This window comes from Mixophyes fleayi, chromosome 4 (genome assembly GCF_038048845.1).
Source record: "Mixophyes fleayi isolate aMixFle1 chromosome 4, aMixFle1.hap1, whole genome shotgun sequence".
NCBI lineage: Eukaryota > Metazoa > Chordata > Amphibia > Anura > Limnodynastidae > Mixophyes > Mixophyes fleayi.
In genome coordinates this window covers 38,906,177-38,926,838 of record NC_134405.1, presented here as the reverse complement: position 1 = coordinate 38,926,838, position 20,662 = coordinate 38,906,177, and the positions used below count along the sequence as shown (strand labels likewise).

The 20,662-nt window shown below is 41.0% G+C and overlaps 2 protein-coding genes across 8 annotated transcripts in view; one reads left to right on the top strand and one right to left on the bottom strand.

Annotated features, from left to right (window-relative positions):
- Positions 1–20,662, top strand: part of LOC142151223 (surfeit locus protein 4-like) — a 194,794-nt gene that overhangs the window by 15,406 nt on the left and 158,726 nt on the right. The window lies entirely within an intron of this gene.
- The window catches only part of CACNA1A (calcium voltage-gated channel subunit alpha1 A), a 165,399-nt gene that overhangs the window by 94,839 nt on the left and 49,898 nt on the right, over positions 1–20,662 (bottom strand). For all 7 annotated transcript variants that reach the window (XM_075206614.1, XM_075206613.1, XM_075206610.1 and 4 more), the window contains exons 10-22: positions 20,415–20,624; positions 19,088–19,200; positions 16,638–16,750; positions 16,249–16,380; positions 16,017–16,089; positions 15,808–15,925; positions 14,578–14,645; positions 14,392–14,498; positions 8,846–9,640; positions 3,401–3,819; positions 1,545–1,686; positions 813–942; positions 60–119 (exon numbers count right to left, since the gene is read on the bottom strand). In XM_075206614.1, coding sequence (XP_075062715.1) covers positions 60–119; positions 813–942; positions 1,545–1,686; positions 3,401–3,819; positions 8,846–9,640; positions 14,392–14,498; positions 14,578–14,645; positions 15,808–15,925; positions 16,017–16,089; positions 16,249–16,380; positions 16,638–16,750; positions 19,088–19,200; positions 20,415–20,624 — 2,480 coding nt within the window. The remainder of the gene's footprint in view (positions 1–59; positions 120–812; positions 943–1,544; positions 1,687–3,400; positions 3,820–8,845; positions 9,641–14,391; positions 14,499–14,577; positions 14,646–15,807; positions 15,926–16,016; positions 16,090–16,248; positions 16,381–16,637; positions 16,751–19,087; positions 19,201–20,414; positions 20,625–20,662) is intronic.

Sequence of the window (20,662 nt, the reverse complement as noted above, 5' to 3'; positions counted from 1 at the left end):
AAAGAGCAGATGACTGTATGTAAGACACTGTCAGCTACTGGTATTGCCTTTATTCCTACCTTGATAACCATCTCAAAGGTGAAGACACCAGTGAACACATAGTCAAAATAACGTAGGACCTGGAGAGAGAAAACACGAGTAAAACACTGAAAAGGCAAAGAGAAATAAGGAGGGAGTGAAGAACCTATGTCTGGATAAATATATATATAAGAATCATTGTAAAGTGCTATTTATATACCCTGCTCTCAGCTTCTTTTGTCCCACTGGGGCCAATGTTCCCATTATTTCAGTCAGCATCCACTCTCCTCCCTCCATCTCCTCTTCTCTCTTTCTCCCCCTTCCCCCTGCGGGAGCCGTCCAGTGCATATAGAGAGGAACTGCAAAGTAAGCAAGGCTGCAGAAGGGCGGCTGTCATCTCACTGCACCTCACACTGGGTCCCCAACACATCCTCCCATGCTGTTTAACTCTTACACCGACTATCTCAATATTATATATAGAAACAAGATGTTTATGATAAATGTTTGAGAAACTACGCACTAGACAAACACAGGATGGTTTTATTTCCAGTTACATTGGAAAGAGGAGAGATAACAGTCAGTATTGTGCAGTAAAATACATCAGACAGGAGATAAGAAAGGACGGGTGCTCACATACAAGAGCAGGAGGAGGATGGCTAGTCATATTGTGGAAATAAGAGTGCATGCATGCTGAGCTGGCCTTATGCAGAGAATGTGTGTCAGTGTGCAATGTGAATGTATGCAGGAGAAGAAAAGACTACATCACAGGGGACAGACATGAAGGTGTCACTCACATTGTTACGGGTGGCCTCAGGATACACAGGGTCCTCTGCAGCAAGAGCTATGCTGCTCATGGCGATGACTAGCAAGATGCACATTTCAAAGTATCGCATGGTAACGATGTAATGACACAAACGACGTAAGCTGCAATAAAGAGAGTAAAGAGGATATATCTGACTGTAAAAATAAAGTGAGGTCCAGGACGGTAGGAGGACAGGCAGAAAAGTCCTATATATAAGAATAACAAGGGAACAAATCACAGATAACAAGAAAAAAGGCAACAAAAAACAAAATCAAAAGATGGACTGATTCTGAGTTAAATGTAAAATGCGACTTTTGTGCACACACGCAAAATGTGTCCATACACTTATGTTTCTGTTGCCGTACTTTGAGATGCAGGTATCTTAAGATATGCTCAACTTTAAATCTAACGCATAGACACATCTAATGTAAAAAATGCTGCTGTCATCCATCATCAACTCGCAAACTTTCACCAGGGCTATGCGCAAAGAAATGCCCCTTATAAGGCATATCTTAGAGATATATGTATAGGCAAAATCATATGCTAGACAACCATACCCCACTTACATGTGAGCACCCCTGACCCGCCTGTCCAAACGCAACTTATTGTGGCATAAAAGGACAGGAAATCAGACTGTAAATCTGAGGGGAGCAGACACAGATACAGTGTAGAAGGGAACAGAGAGGAAGTATGTCATCTAATGAAGGAGAATTTCGGTACTTACGGGTTAGTAGTGGACAAAATAAACATGGAACTGTATGGTGGCATCGGCTTAGGTCCCTTCTCTCCATCATCATCGTCCTCTTCTTCCTCTTTCTTCTCATCCTCCTTATGAGGTAGGGGAGAAACTGCAACCGTCTTATTAGCTACAGTGAGAGATAGAGTGACACGGTTATACATGTGTGAAGTATATATTCAAAGAGCATAAAAAAGGAATCAGACAGGAACAATGGAAGAACGCTTATTTTGCTTACTGTATGAGTTTCTCATTCTCAACAAATAAAGACTCTGCTTTGCTTGGCAAAGTTACAATTGAAAAAAGTATTCATCAAATGACCATTTTTTTTCCCAATCTTTACACTAGGTGCAACTTATTGATGCTTACAGTGGAGGCACATTTTTATTCAGTATATTGCAATGGTTAAGGCCCAGAAAAGGTGTGTGGAGTAAGACAGGTAAATGTAGCACATATACAGAAACATTTCTTGCTTTATTGCTTCCATGCTCCAGTTTTATTAGACATCTCCCACTGTGTTGCTGAGCAGTAACTGATGATTGGCGGCACCTCAAAGGCAAGATGAATGTTTGAGTGGCATCCCGCTTTCCGTGCTTCTAAATGTGGGAGTGTGACCTGATTTGGGTAACATTTGTGTAGTATGATGTAATTCATCTATTCTGACCTTCATTGTGTTATGAACATAATCAGCCCTTGTGAGATTACGCAAGCACTGTGCTACTTTAACTTTGCTCGCTTCAGTAACCTTCGTATTATGGTTGCTCACTTGTATCAGTGCGTAAGCTGCAGCTAATGTCTTTATACGCCTCGGACATGCCTTCACGTTAGACCTCTGTGGTTATACCAGGCAGTACACATTTCCATTTGGCCTGAACTGGGAAATGGAGCAGTTGAGCACTTACCCCGTCTGTGTGCGCAACAGCACCTATTTTAATGCACTGTATATAAATAGGATAATGCTCCAAAGAGCAATTTGAAGCTCTGTCTTCTGCAGACACTTTACAATCACTACAGAATTTTTATTGTGCACATTTTGCAAAAGTGGAACATTCAGTTCAAAGCACTGCCTACTGTCACATTTCATCTTGCCCTCTAATGATCCTTATTTACGTCATTCAGGAAAGCAAGCGGATACTGGGACTGCCTTTACTTACTACAAGTGTCACAATTTCATATTTTTAGTTTTTAAATACATTGGTTTATTTGTAAATATGAATTATGTCTAATTTATAAAAAGGTATCTTGATTGAATAAAGTGTGTTTCATTGAATGCACTCTACATCATCAGTAGAGGAGAGCAAAGATCTCTGCACAACCTCTAAAAAATGAGCAGTGGTGGACGTACCGGTAAATGTCCTCACAATACAAAAAGTACATGACCTTTGCACTGCGTCATCGCACATTTTACTTTCATAAATTACCTCCTATATGTTCAGAATTCAGTGACCAGTGAGAGTTAAATTGCTTCCTGCCCTCACTCAAATCAGGTGAAATGCCAACTTCACGCAGCAATTATTTTTTTTTTATCAAAAACTTAATGCCACCATAAGCCAACCTCGATGTGAGCTGTGGGTGGGCAGAGGTAGTCCATCCATGCCTCTCCCATCAAACTAAATAGACAAGCTACTATTGAACCCTAGGAGAGAGCCATGTATGGACACCAATAATAAAAAGTGGATTTATGCTTTCAATCAAAATAAGTTAAGGGGACACAAGACATTTAAAAGTGGCTTACTTGGATATGGATATACATTTGGCAAATTTAAATTGGAAATCTGGACATGTTATATATTTGACATCTATATAACACTAAAAAAATGGACACTATTCAGGAGAATCATTACCCTGTCCGACAGCATTCTCTACTGGTGGAGGGAAGGGAGGTGGTATATCCACTGTGGTCTGCTCTGTAGATTTAGTCCCTTTGGCTGTCTCAGTGGGGTTACTGAGTGTCTGGCCAGAATCTGGTGCTGTGGGGGGAGGGCCAGAGTTAGTGGGTAGCGGTGTCCGTTTAGGGGCAGAATTCACAGTAGGAACGCTGTTGTTGTTTGCGCAGTTGGTGTGATTGCTTAGTTTCGCAGGGCTGTGGTTGAGGCCTCCCACACTTCCCACGACTGGGGGTTCAGTAGTCACCAGCTTGTTGTTGCGGATGTTGTCCATATTTTCAGGTTGTTGGTTTTGGTTCTCTTGACGAGAACGATCCTGAATAGGTCGTGTGGTGGAAAGATTTGGGCCTGAGCTGGGAACTGGAGTGTTTGGGTCCCTAGAAGAGCAAAAACAGTGTAAAATTAGCATCCAATAATTAGTTAGAGGAACATACAACTAAACTATAATAAAATCACATCAGAAATGTGTAATCAGATCCGTATTTGATCTCAGTTATCAGTGCCTGAGATTTATTGATTCAATTCAAGTTCATTATTATTATTATTATTACTGTAGATTTGTAAGTCGTCACAGTGCTCCGCAGCACTGTACTGTAGGGAAAACGTGACATACATAAAACAGGGTATATATATAAAACAGGGACATACAAGGCAAAATAAATGCATACATGAAAATAAAGGGTATGAAAGATCCTGCTCGTTAGAGAGCTTACATTCTAAGTGGAAGAAGGCACAGCTGAAACAAGGGGAGTGAGTGTGGCTTAGAGGGGAGATTGGGACAGTTGTGATGGTGCATTAGTGTGAATAGTATCATCAGGGATAAGGTAAGCTTTAAAAAATAGATGGTTTTTAGAGAAGGTCAAAAGATTTGAAGGCTGTGGGAAAGCTTGGTTGGGCGTGGCAGGGAATTCCATAAGTGGGGAGCAGCACAGAAGAAGTCTTGTAGGCGGGAGTGAGAGGTGGTTACCAGAGATAAGATAAGATAGATCTAAGAGGGCGAAAGGGAGAGTATTTTGATATGAGATTTGAGATGTATGAAGGGGCGGTGTTGTTGGTAAAGGAGATTCATTAAAAATTGGATTTTGGAGAACACAGTGAGTCAGTGTAGGGATTTGCAAAGTGGTGCAGCAGATGTGGAGCAGTGAGAGAGGAAGATCAGTCTTGTAGCAGCATTTAGGATGTATTGAAGTATAGATATATGGGTGTTGGGAATGCCAGATATCAGGAGGTTGCAGTAGTCAAGAGGGGAGCTGATGAGAGAATGGATAAGAGTTTTGGTAGCAGAGATGTCCAGGAGAATGAGTATGGAGAAATGACCCTCAGACTTTGCAGTAAGTAGATCATTGATCACTTTTGTGAGAGCAGTTTCAGTGGAATGTTGGGGGCGGAAGCCTGATTGCAGAGATCAAGAATGGAATGAGAGGAGAGAAAGTAAGACAGGCGTTTGCACACTAATTGCTAGTAGTTTGGAGGCAGAGGGGAGGAGAGAAATAGGGCGGTAGTTGGAGAGAGAGGCTGGACTGAGAGACGGTTTCTTTAGAATTGGTGAGATGAGCGCATGTTTAAAGGAGGATGGAAATGTGCCAGTTGAGAGTGACAGGTTGAATAGGTGATATTGAGGTGGGCATACAGTGGAGGAGAGTGATCGGAGAAGTTGGGAGAGAAAAGGGTCGAGAGGACAGGTTGTAAGGTGAGATGATGAGAAGAGTGTTGAGACTTCATCTTCAGTTACTGGAGAGAATGAGTTAAGGGTGGATTGGGGAGTGTAGGTGAAGATGGGTGGAGTGTGTGGAATTTGGTATGAGGAAATATCTTGTCAAATGGTGTCATTTGTTTCTTTGAAGTAGGTGGCAAAATCATGGACTGTGAGGGAGGAAGGGAGAGGAGGTGCAGGTGGGCAGCGAAGTTAGTTGAAGGTGGGTTAGAAGACTGGGTGGATATTAGAGATTTGAAGAATGTTTGTTTGGCAATTGAAATGGCAGTGCTGTAAGAAGAAATCGGGATAGGAACGACATTTCCTCCATCAGCGCTCTGCGGCCCCAGAGCACTTTTGAAGGTATTGGGTCTGTTGGTGTATCATGCTTGGGGTTTGGATCGTCGGAGACTATATGTGGTAACTGGAGCTGCATTGTCTAGGGCAGAAGTGAATGTTTTGTTGTAGAAAGAGGCAGCCTGATTAGGGCAAGACAATGTAGACATTGGAGAAAATAGTTGTTTTACTGAAAGTGAGTGGTAAATTGGGTTAAGGGTAGAGATGTTCACTGCCCCCCGTGTTTTGGTTTTGAATCTGGATTAACTTTGTGTTTTGGTTTTGGCAAAACGGCCCTCATGTGTTTTGGTTTTGGATTCCTATAGGAAATCTTTATTTCTGAGACCAGGAGAGAAAATTCTTTTTTTCTGTTACATTGCTAAAGGAAATGCCTTATTTCTGATGTATATATCTGATATAATAAGCCTTTGTTTAGAAAGTCTTTTATCTTGGTGTAAAAAAATGCCTTGTTTGTGGTTTTGCAACTTTTCTTGGGGAATTCTTTTCTTTGGAGGAAATGTGTATTCTGCAACTGTTTGAAGAAAGGACCCATGCTAATTAGACATTTTCATGTGTGAGGGTCTAGCACCTGAAGGCATAGGAAGATGTAATTAGACTTGCTGTCAGATGTCCACTGTGTCCAAATTAAGATGCAGGACATCACAGCATTTCTAGAATTTCACAGATAAGTGTAAATATTGTTAGCTTTGCAATGCATGTAAAGCCATGTTTTGGTAAACAGGTTACTTCCTGATTCTAAAAATAGTCTGTAAGTCTGTGTCTAAAACTGTATAAAAGTTCATCTGTTCATCCACAGCACCCTGATCCATAGTAAGCGGTCAGGGGTACCAGCCCAAGTGTATCAGCACGGAAGTACACTAGCAGCGACAGTTACCCAGAAGGAATATGGTTCTGGGCGTCATAAAGGAGTACAGTGGTGGCAGCAGGCTCCTCCTACTACGGCAGGAGGGGCATATTTGGAAATAACGAAAGGAGATGGTGGCAATGTAAGCCCAGCCGGTTCCCAGCAACAACAGACAGGGTGGCATAGGCGGTCCATCCTGTCACACTGGTGTTCTAAGGAAACAGTGCAACTTTGGAGATGTATTAATAGTCTATGAAATGCCATACACATTTTGTTTTGTAATATTCTTGGAAGTCTATATTCCTCCACAGAAAGGGCCTGAGTCATTAAGGAGAGCAGAGCATAAAAAAGGAGTAACTTTGAACCTGGGCAAAAACATGTTGTATTGGAGGGGAAGGTAAATTTAAAATGTGGGGACAGATTTATAGTTAAGGTAGGACATGTCCTAGATCAACTTTAACTTTCAGTGAAAAAATAAAGCTAGCAAGTATTTGTATGCTAGATGGAAAAACAGCCAGTATTTAACATATGTGTGAAATAATAAACTAAATGCACCCCTTGCATTGTAACATAGTTTGTCCCGGAGAACATTTACTCCTTTTATTGCTTTACTTTCCTTAATGACTCAGGCCCAAAGACTCTATCCTCCTCCTCCTCTTAAAGGAATCGCAGGCGCAGCAATAGCGCCGAAGAGAAATAAGGGAGGATGGTCGGTAGGCGGCCCAATGCAAGTGACATGAAGAAAGGGGGGGGGTGCAGACAACGAAGTCCGTCCTATTTTGTTACAGCTGAGCAGTGCAGGTAGCCACTCAGGGAAAGGAGGGGGCAGGGGGCGAGACAAGAGGCAGGACAAGGTGAGAGTAGTTAAAGGAGAGGGGGAAGGAAGCTTATTATACATAGTTTTTCAGTTTCCCACCCACCCATCCCCTACAGTACATGCAGGTATTTCTTTAAAATAAATAAATAAATAAAAACAAGATGTGAAATATATACTATAGAGCAAGCACTTTATATATGTAATCTTGGTAAATGCTTGACAAGTAATGTTGTTGTCATTGTATGCTTTGTGAATATAATCTATTGCTCAAATTGCTTTGTCACAGTTGGAAGGGCGGGAAAGCGGCGAGCAAGGCATAGGAAGTGGGCAGCCAGCAGGGCCGGGCAGTATCACCCAGGGAAGACGGACGCACGCCTGGGTTCCAGCTTCAACGGTTGGGCCAATACTGGCGGCGTGCCAGGTTTATTGGAGGGTGATTTATGCCAAGGGGGCTGGTCTCCGGAGGGCGTTGTTGCGGTGCCTACATGGAAGTAGGCAGAACACGCCCTATTTTTCCAGATGGAACTGGAAAAAGTGGTAATATTTTTCTAGAAAGATCACCAGGCAGTATCGCCCTGGGTAGACGGCCATATGCCTGGTTCCAGCTTCAATGGTTGGGCCAATACCAGCGGCGTGCCAGGTTTCAGCAATTGGAGGGTGATTAATGCCAAGGGGCTGGTCTCATGAGGACGTTGTTGAGGTGCCTACATGTTAGTAGGCAGAACACGCCCCATTTTTACAGATGGAACTGGAAAAGGTGATATATTTTATTAGCCTTGCACGCCGCTTGTCTGCCAAGTTTGGAAGTGTTTAATAAAGCTGTGACCGAAATAATTTTGCCAAATACTTGTCTCAGAGTCTTTCTTTATTAGCTCACTGCGTGGGACGCCGGTTAGTCGACCTATATCCCTTATATCTTTTCCACCTCCACGGGTTTTCGGCATGGGGTTAATGTGAGAAACAGAGGAGCCCTGGGAAAAACTACTACACATAGCCAGCCACTCATGGGCTACAGTTAGGGGGTGGGACACATTAGTAAAATATTTTCGTAGGGGTGGTTGTGCATGCATATTATATGTACATCATGCGTATATCTGCCTGCATATTATAGACAGTTATCTGCGTTTGCCTTTGCACAATGTACAATGCTGACTCTGGAATCTCCTTTACAAACCATGCCTGTCTGAGGGTACAAATTCTACATTTATTTTGACTATATTATTTGTTTTATAACTTGTTTGAAAAGTTACAAATAGCTTTAAAAGTATTTCTTTTTAGACTCCTTCACGTTCAATGCATTATTTCTTCATCAGCACTATTAGTGCAGAACATCATTACATTAATACTTGCCTTGCAGAGCATTACTCCATTTTTACAGTATGTTCATTTTTTTATACGCAAATCAATTCTTTAAAAGTGTACTTAAAAGAAGAAGAAAAGCCCATACCACTCTCACTTTATAATAAGTATATGTGCAGTCCTAAAATGTTTCCTTTACATTGAAAATAAAAAAATCTCGGTAACTGATCCAGAACATAGAGTCTATGCTGCAGTGTGTTTGCGCATGCTTAGGTCTACTTAACATCAGAGTAGGCTTAACATGGTTTTTTAAGCTTTAGTTGTTCTGTAAGCTCATCCCACAACTAATACCACAATTGTGCCTTCCAGAAAAGTATATTTACTCTCACTTACTTTCGTCTCCGATGTCTCCTCTCTCGGTCATCTTTCTTCACATCATTCTCATAGGTGGACTGTGCAGCGTGACGATGCCTCCTTCTTCTCTCTCCATCAGGCCCTTCACTTTCTCCTCCCCCGCCAACCTCCCTTGTTCTTCCCCCATCCCTCACATGTCGAGGTCTCCTTTCTCCTCCACTACCTCCTCCCCTTCCACCACTCCCTCCCAAATACTCTGGTTCTTCCCCCGTTCTGCGATGCACCCTATGTCTGCGGTGATCGCCATCCCCACGTGGCAGTGGGGAACCACTTCTGCTCTCCTTACTTCCTCCACCCCTGTGTCTCCTTGGTGGTTCCTGTGGTGGGCGAATCCCACCATCAACTTCCCCTGTCCTGTCCTGAAGTCCCAAATCCTGTCCATCACGGGTAATGTCCTGTTCTTTACTCCGTGGCCGACGGCCAGGCTCCTGCCCTATATCATATGCTCGGCCTGCACGCTCCTGAAACCTTGCTTGCTTGCGTAGGTAGTCTTCTGCCCGTTGGTGAGATAAGCGTTGTTCCATAGGTGTCTTGCTTTCTCCTGGCCGACTTTTGTTGGTGTTATTGTTACGATTTTCTTGGGGGTCCACAACTAGTGGTCGGTCCAAATGTGTCTTGACGTCTGGACGCAGGAAGGCCATCTTCCAACGCTCTTCAGGATCAAGTTCACCGTACAGGGCCTCCCGGCTGTTCGCCAAGTTCTGCCGACGAATCTCATTTGTACGTTGCTCCCAAACAGACATACCACCCTTCTGATTCTTCTGCTGCTCTTTCCTGCAGAGTGTGCGAAACACTAAGTTTAGATGGACAGAATACAGATTGAAAGATGATACTAGATAGATACAGTGCTTAATTTACAGTAAAAAAAAATGATGACATATGTTGGGAGGATATTAAAAATAATTTTTAAACATTAAAGACTACAGAGCTAAAATAAGTGTTGGAACCAAGTTCATGCGTTTTCAAGTACAATGTAAGCCCTGTATCGGTAGATAAGAGAAAGATAGACAGATAGATATATAGATAGACCAATAGAATTTTATTACATTAACTGATTTTCGCCACTACTGCTTCATTTTTTGAAAAGTATAACATTCTTATAATTTTTCCTGCCCAAGATTTATTAAAGGGTCTAAACATAACTCACACAATTGTAGAAAAAGTTATGATTTATATTATATTATGAACTATCAGGAGCACAAAACTGTCAAATCTGCCTTTACGTTCATTTAATATTTATAAACCATACCTATAAATGGTATTTTGTTTAGCAGCATATACAGAAGCTTTGTATGTGTGTCTTAGCTGCACTCAGTAGTATCAGAGTCATTAATCTCCCCTATAGAGTTGTCTGCACCGTGAAAGAGGACTAGAATGGGATCAATGCTACGTGGCAATGCCACGCAGATGCTTATATGATATGTAAAACACCCTGACCAGAAAGGCTTTCTTATGGGGTGGGTGTACCATATATGCATGGGGACCCCTGGGAGCAACTCTAGCAAGTTTTCCGGGAGGAACTGAAACTATTTATGTATTTTTGTGGGGGTCTTGTACCACCTTGTGAGTAACTTGTAATTTGTTTCCTGAGTGTTACTGCTCACAGAAGGCAAGTGGGTCAAGACCAAAAGTTTATTCCTCTGAGTCTTCGTTACGGTGCACTCAAGTTTCCCGTCTCATTGGGATAAATAATCTGGGGAGAGGGGATCTGATGGATTTTTATATCACAGGAAAATCAATAAGTGAGATTCCTTTAGTCAGACTCCTTGGATTCCTGGTAGCGTTTTACAGGCTTTTACTGTACTGCCTGTACACTTCAACTTCTCTGATTCGCCTCTCGAAGCACTAGGTGCCACACGTTTTAGATACTGAAAATACTGGTACAAGTTGTGCACATGTGCAGTGTGACAAATTTTCTGTGACTTGCAACATTATGACCCGAGTAGTGAGTAATCTCTGTATGGCACAGAACCCTATAGTGTGAACCCCAAACTTTCTAGGGTAGAAAGAGTAAGTTTGGTGTCTGGACTGGGGGGATCCAGGAAATAACTTCAACATCGTATGAGCAAAGCTGTTTCTCCAGAGAAATCCACAGCGATGAGTTTCTTGGTACAAAGAGTCTAGGACAGGACTGTGGAATTGTAATATCAATAGAAAACCGATACACCAAGCCTTTCACTCCTTATATGTCTCCAGATTGTCATTTTAATTCTGACAATTTATTGGACATTTTATTAGAAGTGTGGACTGAGATTGGTAGCATTTGGAAAAGGAATCTCGAGAAAATATATATTTTTTTTAATATCACTCACTAATTAATTATTGGCAGGTAAAGTGAGGGAGGCCCCATCTCTCCAAGTCTGGTTACATTTCTTCCAGGAGAGCAGTGAAATTATGGTGAGATTGGGAGGGAGAGTCTCAAGAGATGTATATTATCATAATGTATTGAAAGGGAGTGACTGTCGGAGCCTCTCCATCTCTCTGAATGACAAAGATATATTTAACGCTTCCAATATGGAATAAGCTGGATGGTCAACTCAAATTCATCTAGATGTTTGATAAGAGGTTGAGAGGCACATAGTATGAGCCCCTGCCAGCATGCCATGAATATTAGTATTACTACACAAAGGCCGCTTCAACTATTATATATAGTACTGGAGGTAACCTTGCATTGTGCTAGATGGAAGAAGACAGTAGCCCATTGACTATAACCTTTGGGCACAGAGAAAGCTAAAGGTCCTTGATTTGGTCTACATCTTATCCTTGAGGCCCAACTTTTCCAGAGCCACTGACATAATATCCCAATTCATTAATCAAACGTTTTCATGGCATTAGTGGTTGACCGGTAAAATAGATACACTTGGCAAGATGTAGAGCTCTAATTAGGCTTCTTAATGAGGCACATAGCCTACTTACTCTGTCTTTAGAGGATCAAAACATTCTATGAAGCCTGTTGGCCAGGATCTTAGTCAGGGTCGGACTGGCCCGTCGGGGCACCGGGCTACCGCCCGGTAGGCCCCGACCCTGAATCGCTCCCCTCTTCGTTGGTGGGGGGAGCAAGAAAAAAACAAACAAAAAAACAAAAACATATGGCCGCGAAGCCGGCTCCGTTCGCACTGAATGTCGGGCATGATGTCATCACACCCGACGTTCAGTGAGGAGCGCCACAGAAGACAGAAGAAAAGAAAGAAGCAGATAGAAAAGGTAAGTGAAGGGGGAGCAGGGCAGAGTGAAGGGGGAGCAGGGCCAGCATTCAACAGGGAGATGGGGTGGTACCTTTGGCACAAGGTAGGGTCTCTGTTTCTTTAGTATCACTGTAAAATGTGCTTTAAAGCTGAAGGCTGCAATGAACAGCCCTCGAGAGGCAGCTTATACACCTGAGCAAATGAGTAGAGTTAGAGAAAAACAAAGTCTTATAATAATACATTTTTTACAGAAAAGCGGCTGCTTGGTGTCATACTCAAAACCCTATAAGGTTATTTTTCCTGGAACTGGGCTACAAATTGAGAAATGGTGGGGAACCCCACCTTCTTAAAAAATAATGTCCTGTTTACTGTGCCAGACTCCCTTAGGTTGTGGTGCATCAGCGAGAGTCCTCTTCTACCCCAATGCCCTCTCCAGTAACTTTTTACATTTGTTACTGAGGTATTTATCCTAAGCTGAGCCTGCATGGCAGAGGTAATGTCCGCTACAACCTGAGGAGTTACCAAGATTCCAACACGATGAGTGGAACATTGTGGGACTGTATAAAGGCGTACAGTAACAGGAGTATAGTCAGTACACATAATCAACCCAATGTCTACGTATTGATGGTCAATAAATATATAGTCTATTCTGGTATATACCACATGTGGGTGGGATATGTAGCATTGATAATACTAAGCACAACAATACAATAACTGCTTTTTCCCGTTTGCTGGAGATAAGCTAGCATCCTTCTCCTTGAGGAGTGGTTATGGCAACAATTGTACATTGCCCTCTCCAAGCCCCTGTCATTCTGGAATCCCTACTGCTCTTATTCTGTCAGTCACTGCACCTGCATCTCCTATAGTGGACAGCCAATATCTGGAGAGATTAGGGGACAGGCATGCTGGGGGCCAGAAGGTAAGATAAGAACCCTTCTAGGGCCTGCAGAGACAAGGTTCTGCTTAATGGGAGGAATTCTCTCCTACTTGTATCCTACCACTTGTCCACTCTTATCTGGTCACTACCTCAAAGCAAATGTCCAACACTTACTTCTCTTTTTAATCTCTGTTTACACTGAAGCTTTTCCTTTAGACTTCAAATATCCTTCAAATATTTGTCACTGACAAAAAAGTCAACTTTCTCCAGCTAATATTCTGTCTCTTATGTATCCAATCTATTCTAAACTACTAGAACAAATTGTTTACAACTATTTGTTTTCCTGTCTTCCTAATTTTCTACTTGACCATCTAAAGAATACCTTCTGTGTTTTTGTCCTCTACATCTGTGTCTTAAACCTGGTCCTCAGGACCCCTAACAGTGCATGTTTTCCAAATTTCCTTGCTTTAGCATAGGTGTATTCATTACTGACTGACACATTGTAACAGATCCACAGGTGGTATAATTATTTCCCTTGTCACTTGGAAAACCTGCAGTGTTAGGGGTCCTGAGGACCAGGTTTAAGACACAGATGTAGAGGACAGAACACAGAAGGCAGGGGTCCTGAGGACCAGGTTTAAGACACAGATGTAGAGGACAGAACACAGAAGGCAGGGGTCCTGAGGACTGAGTTAATGTTAATGTTCATATGATTTACTCTCTAAAAAATTTAAGAGTCATATGTCCATTTTAATGCTCGTCTTCTACATATAACACTATAAATCACCACTTTTCTCCTCTCTTCCCTTAACATATGTGATTTTACACTCACCTTGTACAATCATTTTTCTTTTTAAACTCTTTCTCAAGTAGCACCTCACCCTTGTATGTTCAGTTGTTATCGTCCAGTGTCAGTCTTTGGTATTCTCTCCTTCCTATTCTATACTAAATTAATTTGAGATTATCCTGCTTTCTGGTAATCTTGTCACATTTAACCAACAAGAGTTTTCCCAAGTAACCTTCCCCGATGGCATTCACTACTTTACACTGTGTAATGCAAACACTCTATACCAAATCCCAAAATATAACATTTCTGTAATATCTTGTGAGGCCATAAAAGTCTTCCCTTTCCTAGTGTCTCAATAGCATATATCCCTCCTAGATTGCAAGCTCTTGCGGACAGGGTTCCCACCACTGATTTCTCTGTATGATTATGTACACATTTTGTGTACTTTGTTGCTTATCCCCAAATGTACAGCACTATTTACTATTTTCTTTAATTATTATTACTATATTTTATTTATGAATGATGCTGCTTCTACAGATTTTTCTAATGTAACCAAAGCTTCATTTTCTTCATGGCAAATTTAATTTAATGTAATGAGTTATCTTAGAGAAACCTGAACTGCAATTTTTCTGGAAGGCACGTAATAATCTCACACTTTGGCAGGATGAGAACTTACGCTGCTATAGACATGTTAGTCGCTGACAGGGGGCTCACTTCTGCAACTTCCTTTGCTTTCTGCATTGCCAGTTTCTGATTGGCTGCCTCCTCTTCCTCCTGCTCATCCTGTAGAAATATAACGGCAAATCAGACCAATAGCCATATTCTAGGAACATGTATTAATAAGACATTGTGGATAACGTACCTTGGTCAGCTCCTGAGCGTTCGCAAGATTGTCCACAGCGATGGCCAAGAAGACATTTAGCAGAGTGTCTATGCAGGGTTAGTTAAGGAGAACATCTAAACATACAGGGGCTGGGATGTGGGATGTATGCCAGTATATGCGGGCGCCCAGATAGTGAGCGCACGAATGTACACCTATGCAGACTTCTGGCACTTACACCTGCCTGGGAAGTGGGATGGAGGAGGGAAGACTTAGTACAGTAAAAGTGTGCTTACACAAATGCAGACTTAGTACAGTAAAAGTGTGCTTACACAAATGCAGACTTAGTACAGTAAAAGTGTGCTTACACAAATGCAGACTTAGTACAGTAAAAGTGTGCTTACACAAATGCAGACTTAGTACAGTAAAAGTGTGCTTACACAAATGCAGACTTAGTACAGAAAAAGTGTGCTTACACAAATGCAGACTTAGTACAGTAAAAGTGTGCTTACACAAATGCGGCTAATGCAGACACACATATGCTGATGACGACAACTTGATATAAATACTCTGTAATTTATGCCGTTCCCAATAATTGTCTAATATACTCTCTATTGTTCCACTTATTATTGCTCTCAGCTGCTATCTGTTCTCTACAACTCATCCTTCCTATGCCATCTCTGTCTCCAGCTACATTTAGGAGTATATTTACTAAACTGCGGGTTTGAAAAAGTGGAGATGTTGCCTATAGCAACCAATCAGATTCTAGCTGACAATTTATAGAATGAACTAAATAAATCGTAGCTAGATTCCGATTGGTTGCTATAGGCAACATCTCCACTTTTTCAAACTCGCAGTTTAGTAAATCTAGCCTCTAGTATCTTCCCTTAGCTTTCACTTCACATAGGACTCGCTTATCTCTCTTTATTAGTGAAATATATAGCTCTTAAATATGATCTTTACAACAGCTAAACACTACGCTCATTTTTATATAGTACAAGTAGAACTTCTTTTTTAACTATTCTACAGTTCCTTTCGGTCGTTTAGCATAATACATTGAATAAGAGCTAAGATTGGGATACAACAAAATATAAGCTAATCTTCAACTTTTTGCAAACTTAATAATAGAAGGAGTAGGGTGATGCAGCAATGTAAGTGATCACAGGTGGATTAAGGCTTAGGGTAGCTTCACCTCTACAACTCATCTTTCTTATGCTTGTTACATTAACATAACACCTTAATAGTCCATGAAACTCCACAGTATAAGGATACAGTTGCCAAAAAGGGTGAGGATGATGAAATAGATGGAGAATACCATGCCAGTCTTTACTCCTCCCTGAGACTTGATGCCATCATACATTACTGCATTCCAGTCTTCCCCAGTCAATATCTGAAGGCACAGAGAAAAGAACAAAGACATGTATGGAATAATATATGAGGCTATTGTTAAGTGTTTAATGGAAAATAACAAGATCTTATACCTGAAACACAGTCATTATTGCTGCAGGAAAATTATCAAAGTTGGTAGAAGGGGTTTTGTCATCGAAATTAAACCTGTTAACAAAATCAGAGACATGAACAGCAGTGCCTTACAGTCAATATTACATTATAATATAGCCCATGCTTCCCAATCTACTCTTGTACCCTGGGCTAGGACAATATATCCACATAATAGTGTATTTGTGTGAACCATGACTTCCTGCAGTGACTTACTGTCCACCAAACAGCTGCATCCCCAGTAAGGCAAAGATCACAATGAAAAGGAAGAGCAGGAAGAGCAAACTGATGATGGACTTCATTGAGCTGAGCAAGGAGATCACCAGGTTACGGAGAGGTGCCCAATACCTGGATAAGAAGAAAGACATAAAATAAATAAATAAAAGGAGGAACACAAAATGATGTGTAGAGAAAGCATTTGTAGAGCACAATATACCTCTGCAATAATAATGGCTGGACCACAATGGCTGGACGTAACATTATTTGCAGGGCAACTTAACAAATACTGGTACCTATGTTCATATCACAAATGATTAGTTCTGAATATCGTACTGATGTGCCCTAAGAGTCCTCTTTGGTTGGGTCACCCTTACACAGACACCTACTTTGTAACCTTGAATATGCGCAGCAGGCGGAGGGCTCTTAAGACGCTGATCCCAAAAGAGGTTCCAGGCTTCACCATTGCCCATATGACCTCAAAGATGCTCCCAGTAATAACCTGAAGGATACAGATAGAAACATATGAGGAGAGGACACATCTACTGTCTAAATTCAATTCAACAAATACACCCATCTTGCAAGTACTTGATTTCTCTGAATGATGTACTACAGATGTAGCCACTAACATTCTTACTATTATATGCCGTAAGTTTCAAGGGGAAAACCTGCCATTACTGCTATTCATTTTGTCAGTCTTTGATGAAGTGTCATCATAGCGAGATGTAATATATGCATCTTATCTGTTTTCATAAATTATATTTAGTTACAACAGATTCACTTCTCTGGAAATATCTATGTACTTAAAGGGGTTTCCACCTATATTTAAATCTTCCCTTTTCCTTTTTACAGACTATTACAGCAGAGTTGTCCTCTGAGACCCATTTGTATTGGGGCCACTGTAGTAGCGCTTTCTGAAAGCCTCCAGGCCTTGATGCCATAGTTCAGATGAGATGAGCAGGCGTCCAATCATAAGTCTCTACTTTCAGTACGCTCTACGGCATTGGTGCCAGTACTAGTGTGCTTCTGGGGCTAACTGCATTATGCAAATGGTAGGAGCTCCTCCGGCGTGCTAGACTGGGGAACTAGAGAAAATCTTCCCCCACCAAGATGGAAAAGCAACTCAAACGTTAATTCCTGTTTCATACATTTCCATTGATGTATTATTGTCACTACTGCCCGTGCCAGTGTGTCACCATATAAAACATTGGATTTCCTGTATCTCCTTGTCATAACATGGAAAAAGGACATATGACAGCCACATACTACATATGACAGCCACGTATTACATAGGATAGCCACATACTACATAGCATCGCTGGATCACTTTCAACAAGTTATAACAAAGTACTTCCTATGTACTAATCTCTAGACTGTATTGCTGTGCAGGAATGGGTGAGCTTCCTGGACTACAGGGGTCTCTGGCATGAGTTCTGCCTGTTGGAGGTAGGAGGATGTAGAGTTATAGTTTAGCTGGGGTAACCCTATCAAGTTTACATACAAGTAACAGGTACAGAGCTACATGTAACAAGACTCCCTTTGGACCCTGTGTACTTAGCATCCTTGTAAACACTGCATCCGCCTATCTGTGAATGTAGCACTAAGCAAGCACAAGAGGGGAATCATAGATACCTATGCAGAAACAGATGATGTGTTAACTGCAGTGTTCAAGAAACTGCATGACAAATCAATGGCTCAGAATGCAGTTTTTTTTAGTAGTCATTGACCCATCATGCATCTTCTTAAACAGTTATGTACACAGACCATCGTTCCTGCATAGCCCTGTTGTACTCAATAAGTGCTGTGTTCACACACCGGTGAATGCAGCATTCAAAAGACAACTAAATGCCGTTTGTGTATTTGGGGCCCACACTTGCTTGCAATGCTGAGAACTACAATCTGCAGGTGTTTCTAGCCAAACTGGGTCAATAATGAAAGCTCCTCCCCCAGTGCCGTCGTGCCCCAGTTTTCGCTGGCCAAGTTCTGAAATCCTATGCATTTTAATGCACTTTGCACCAGGAGGTGGACACTGGGGGAGGATTAGTGATCTGCTGCTATTTTTAACAGTTGAAGCATGGGAAAAGTCGTACCCTTGTTACATTCATTTATGAACCTGTTGCTGATAAGTACACTTTAAATAGGCCTTTTAGATAGACCTTATCATTATGTTTTATGTTTTAATTATAGGGTAGTATAATGTAGCCAATGTTGCAGATGTTTTTCTCTCTTCTACAGAGCTACAGTACCATCGTATCCCTGATGCTGCCTATCATAGCATTCAGGTCTCATTTGTAACTAAATGTATCAAGCTGCGAGATTCCGACGAGTTTGAAAAGTGGAGATGTTGCCTATAGCAACCAATCAGATTGTAGTTATCATTTCTTTAGAACATTCTACAAAATGACAGCTAGAATCTGATTGGTTGCTATGGGCAACATTTCCACTTTTTCAAACCTGCTGGAAACTTGCAGCTTGATACATTTATCTCTTGGTGTTATGTCTTGCTCAATTCACTTAATTATTCTGGCACATTGGACCTAGGTTACAGAAAATACTATCCACTAATTAGTGCGATTATCTTTTTGCAAGTCACTGGGAATGGCAGCTACAGCAATAAGATCCAAAATGTATGAACATGTATTCCAACAACAGCAAAACTCAGTTACAAGTTAACCAAACAAAATAGAAAGCAACCTCGCCTTCCTTTACTATATATGCTAACTACAACTACCTTTCTGTAGCCATATAAAAGCCAGAGAGTTTCCGAGACACAAATGTTTCTCTTTTTTTTCAACTTAAGAAAAACAATATCCGTCAAAGGATAATTTTACATACTTACGGCACAGTCAAAGCAGTTAAAGGATGAATGAAAATAAGGCCTGGTTCCCAGTCCGTACATTTTTATAAACATTTCGGACATAAAGAGCCCAAGAAAAATGAATTCTGCAAAGTCTAAAAAAAAGACAGAGAAAAATTGTCAGATTTTACTTTGAAATTCAAATTCCATCTTTTGACCAATTTGACACTTTGTGTATTTACTGGCCACAATATGTTAAAAACATACAGTGTGCTCAGTGATATCTCAAATTTGACATACAGTATGTGAGAGTGAGTATGCGAGATGTACCAAAGGTCACAATAATGTTGTGGTATGAGTCTCATTTTAGTACTGGTACAGAATAAAAGGGTATGCTAAGTTTTTTTCTAATTAATTTGCCTGGATGATAATAAGATGATTTGGGAATTATTGTGGTGGAAATAATTCATGTACTATAGCCATTTTAATACAATTACTTGGCTGCAAGAGGAAATGTTCAGCTCCTTTAGTATAGACAGCAGAACAAGTCACTACAAAGTTCTTTGTGGTCAGCCAGCCAACTCTAAGATTGGGGATACTCTACAGTTTGCCCTTAGTGGCAGAGAGAAAGCAATACATGTAAATGCTGTCTTGTCTATTGTAATAAAGCAAACAAATAATAATAATGATTTTCATCTTATCAACTGGGAGATATGAATTTAAAAAATCATATGGAGATCTCCTTAATGCCAACTGTATGCTCATTGACCGCAATATTAAGGTCATATCCTCACTAGAACAGCTGGTGCTGTGTAATTTGCCGAGCCTTCAGTTGCATGACAAAATAGATCAGCCCTTTGGACACCTTAGAAATTCCAGCATACGAAAAATGATGTGTGTGAATATTAGAGTGATAGGCTGTGCACTGGGAGATCAAAACTGTGCAACTAAGTCTGCTTAAATAACTAACAATAATTACAGTAAGGAAAGCAATATACCAATATATATGTAAAATAACACTACGCACCTGTGATGTATGAGTGAAACTAAACCCCCAAAAATCATTTTGATATGTTGATGGATGCTTACGTTGAGTTTAAAGTATTCTTATTTTTATAATGTTATTATCTCTACAATGCTATCAATGAAAAACTGTGAGTAAATTATGACACTAGTCATATTAAAATTACACGAAAAAAAAAAGAAAACAGGGAGGTTTATCCTCTACTGTTAAAGACTTCTCCATTATATGTAGGATTATAGAATAGTATTTGAAGAGATATTCTCAGAAGAGATGACTCGACTTTGCTGCTACAAACCACAGTCCCCCCCCTCCCTCCCCCATAAGTGGTCATCTGTAGTAACTCACAGAGAAAATTAGTTAGCTGTTCAGGCTGGCCATAGTGCACAATTGCCACGCACAGCGTGTTAAGTGCTACGAGGCCTAGGACCACCCAGTAAAAGGCCTGAGTCTTCACCATACGTCGGATGTAGAAACGCAAGCGTCGTTCTTTCTTGTTTAGATATGTGGAATTCTCAATCTTGGCACTTTTAATACTGGCACGAGCAAAGGGGGAGCCTACAGAAATAAGATAGAAATCATCATTTTAATCAAAC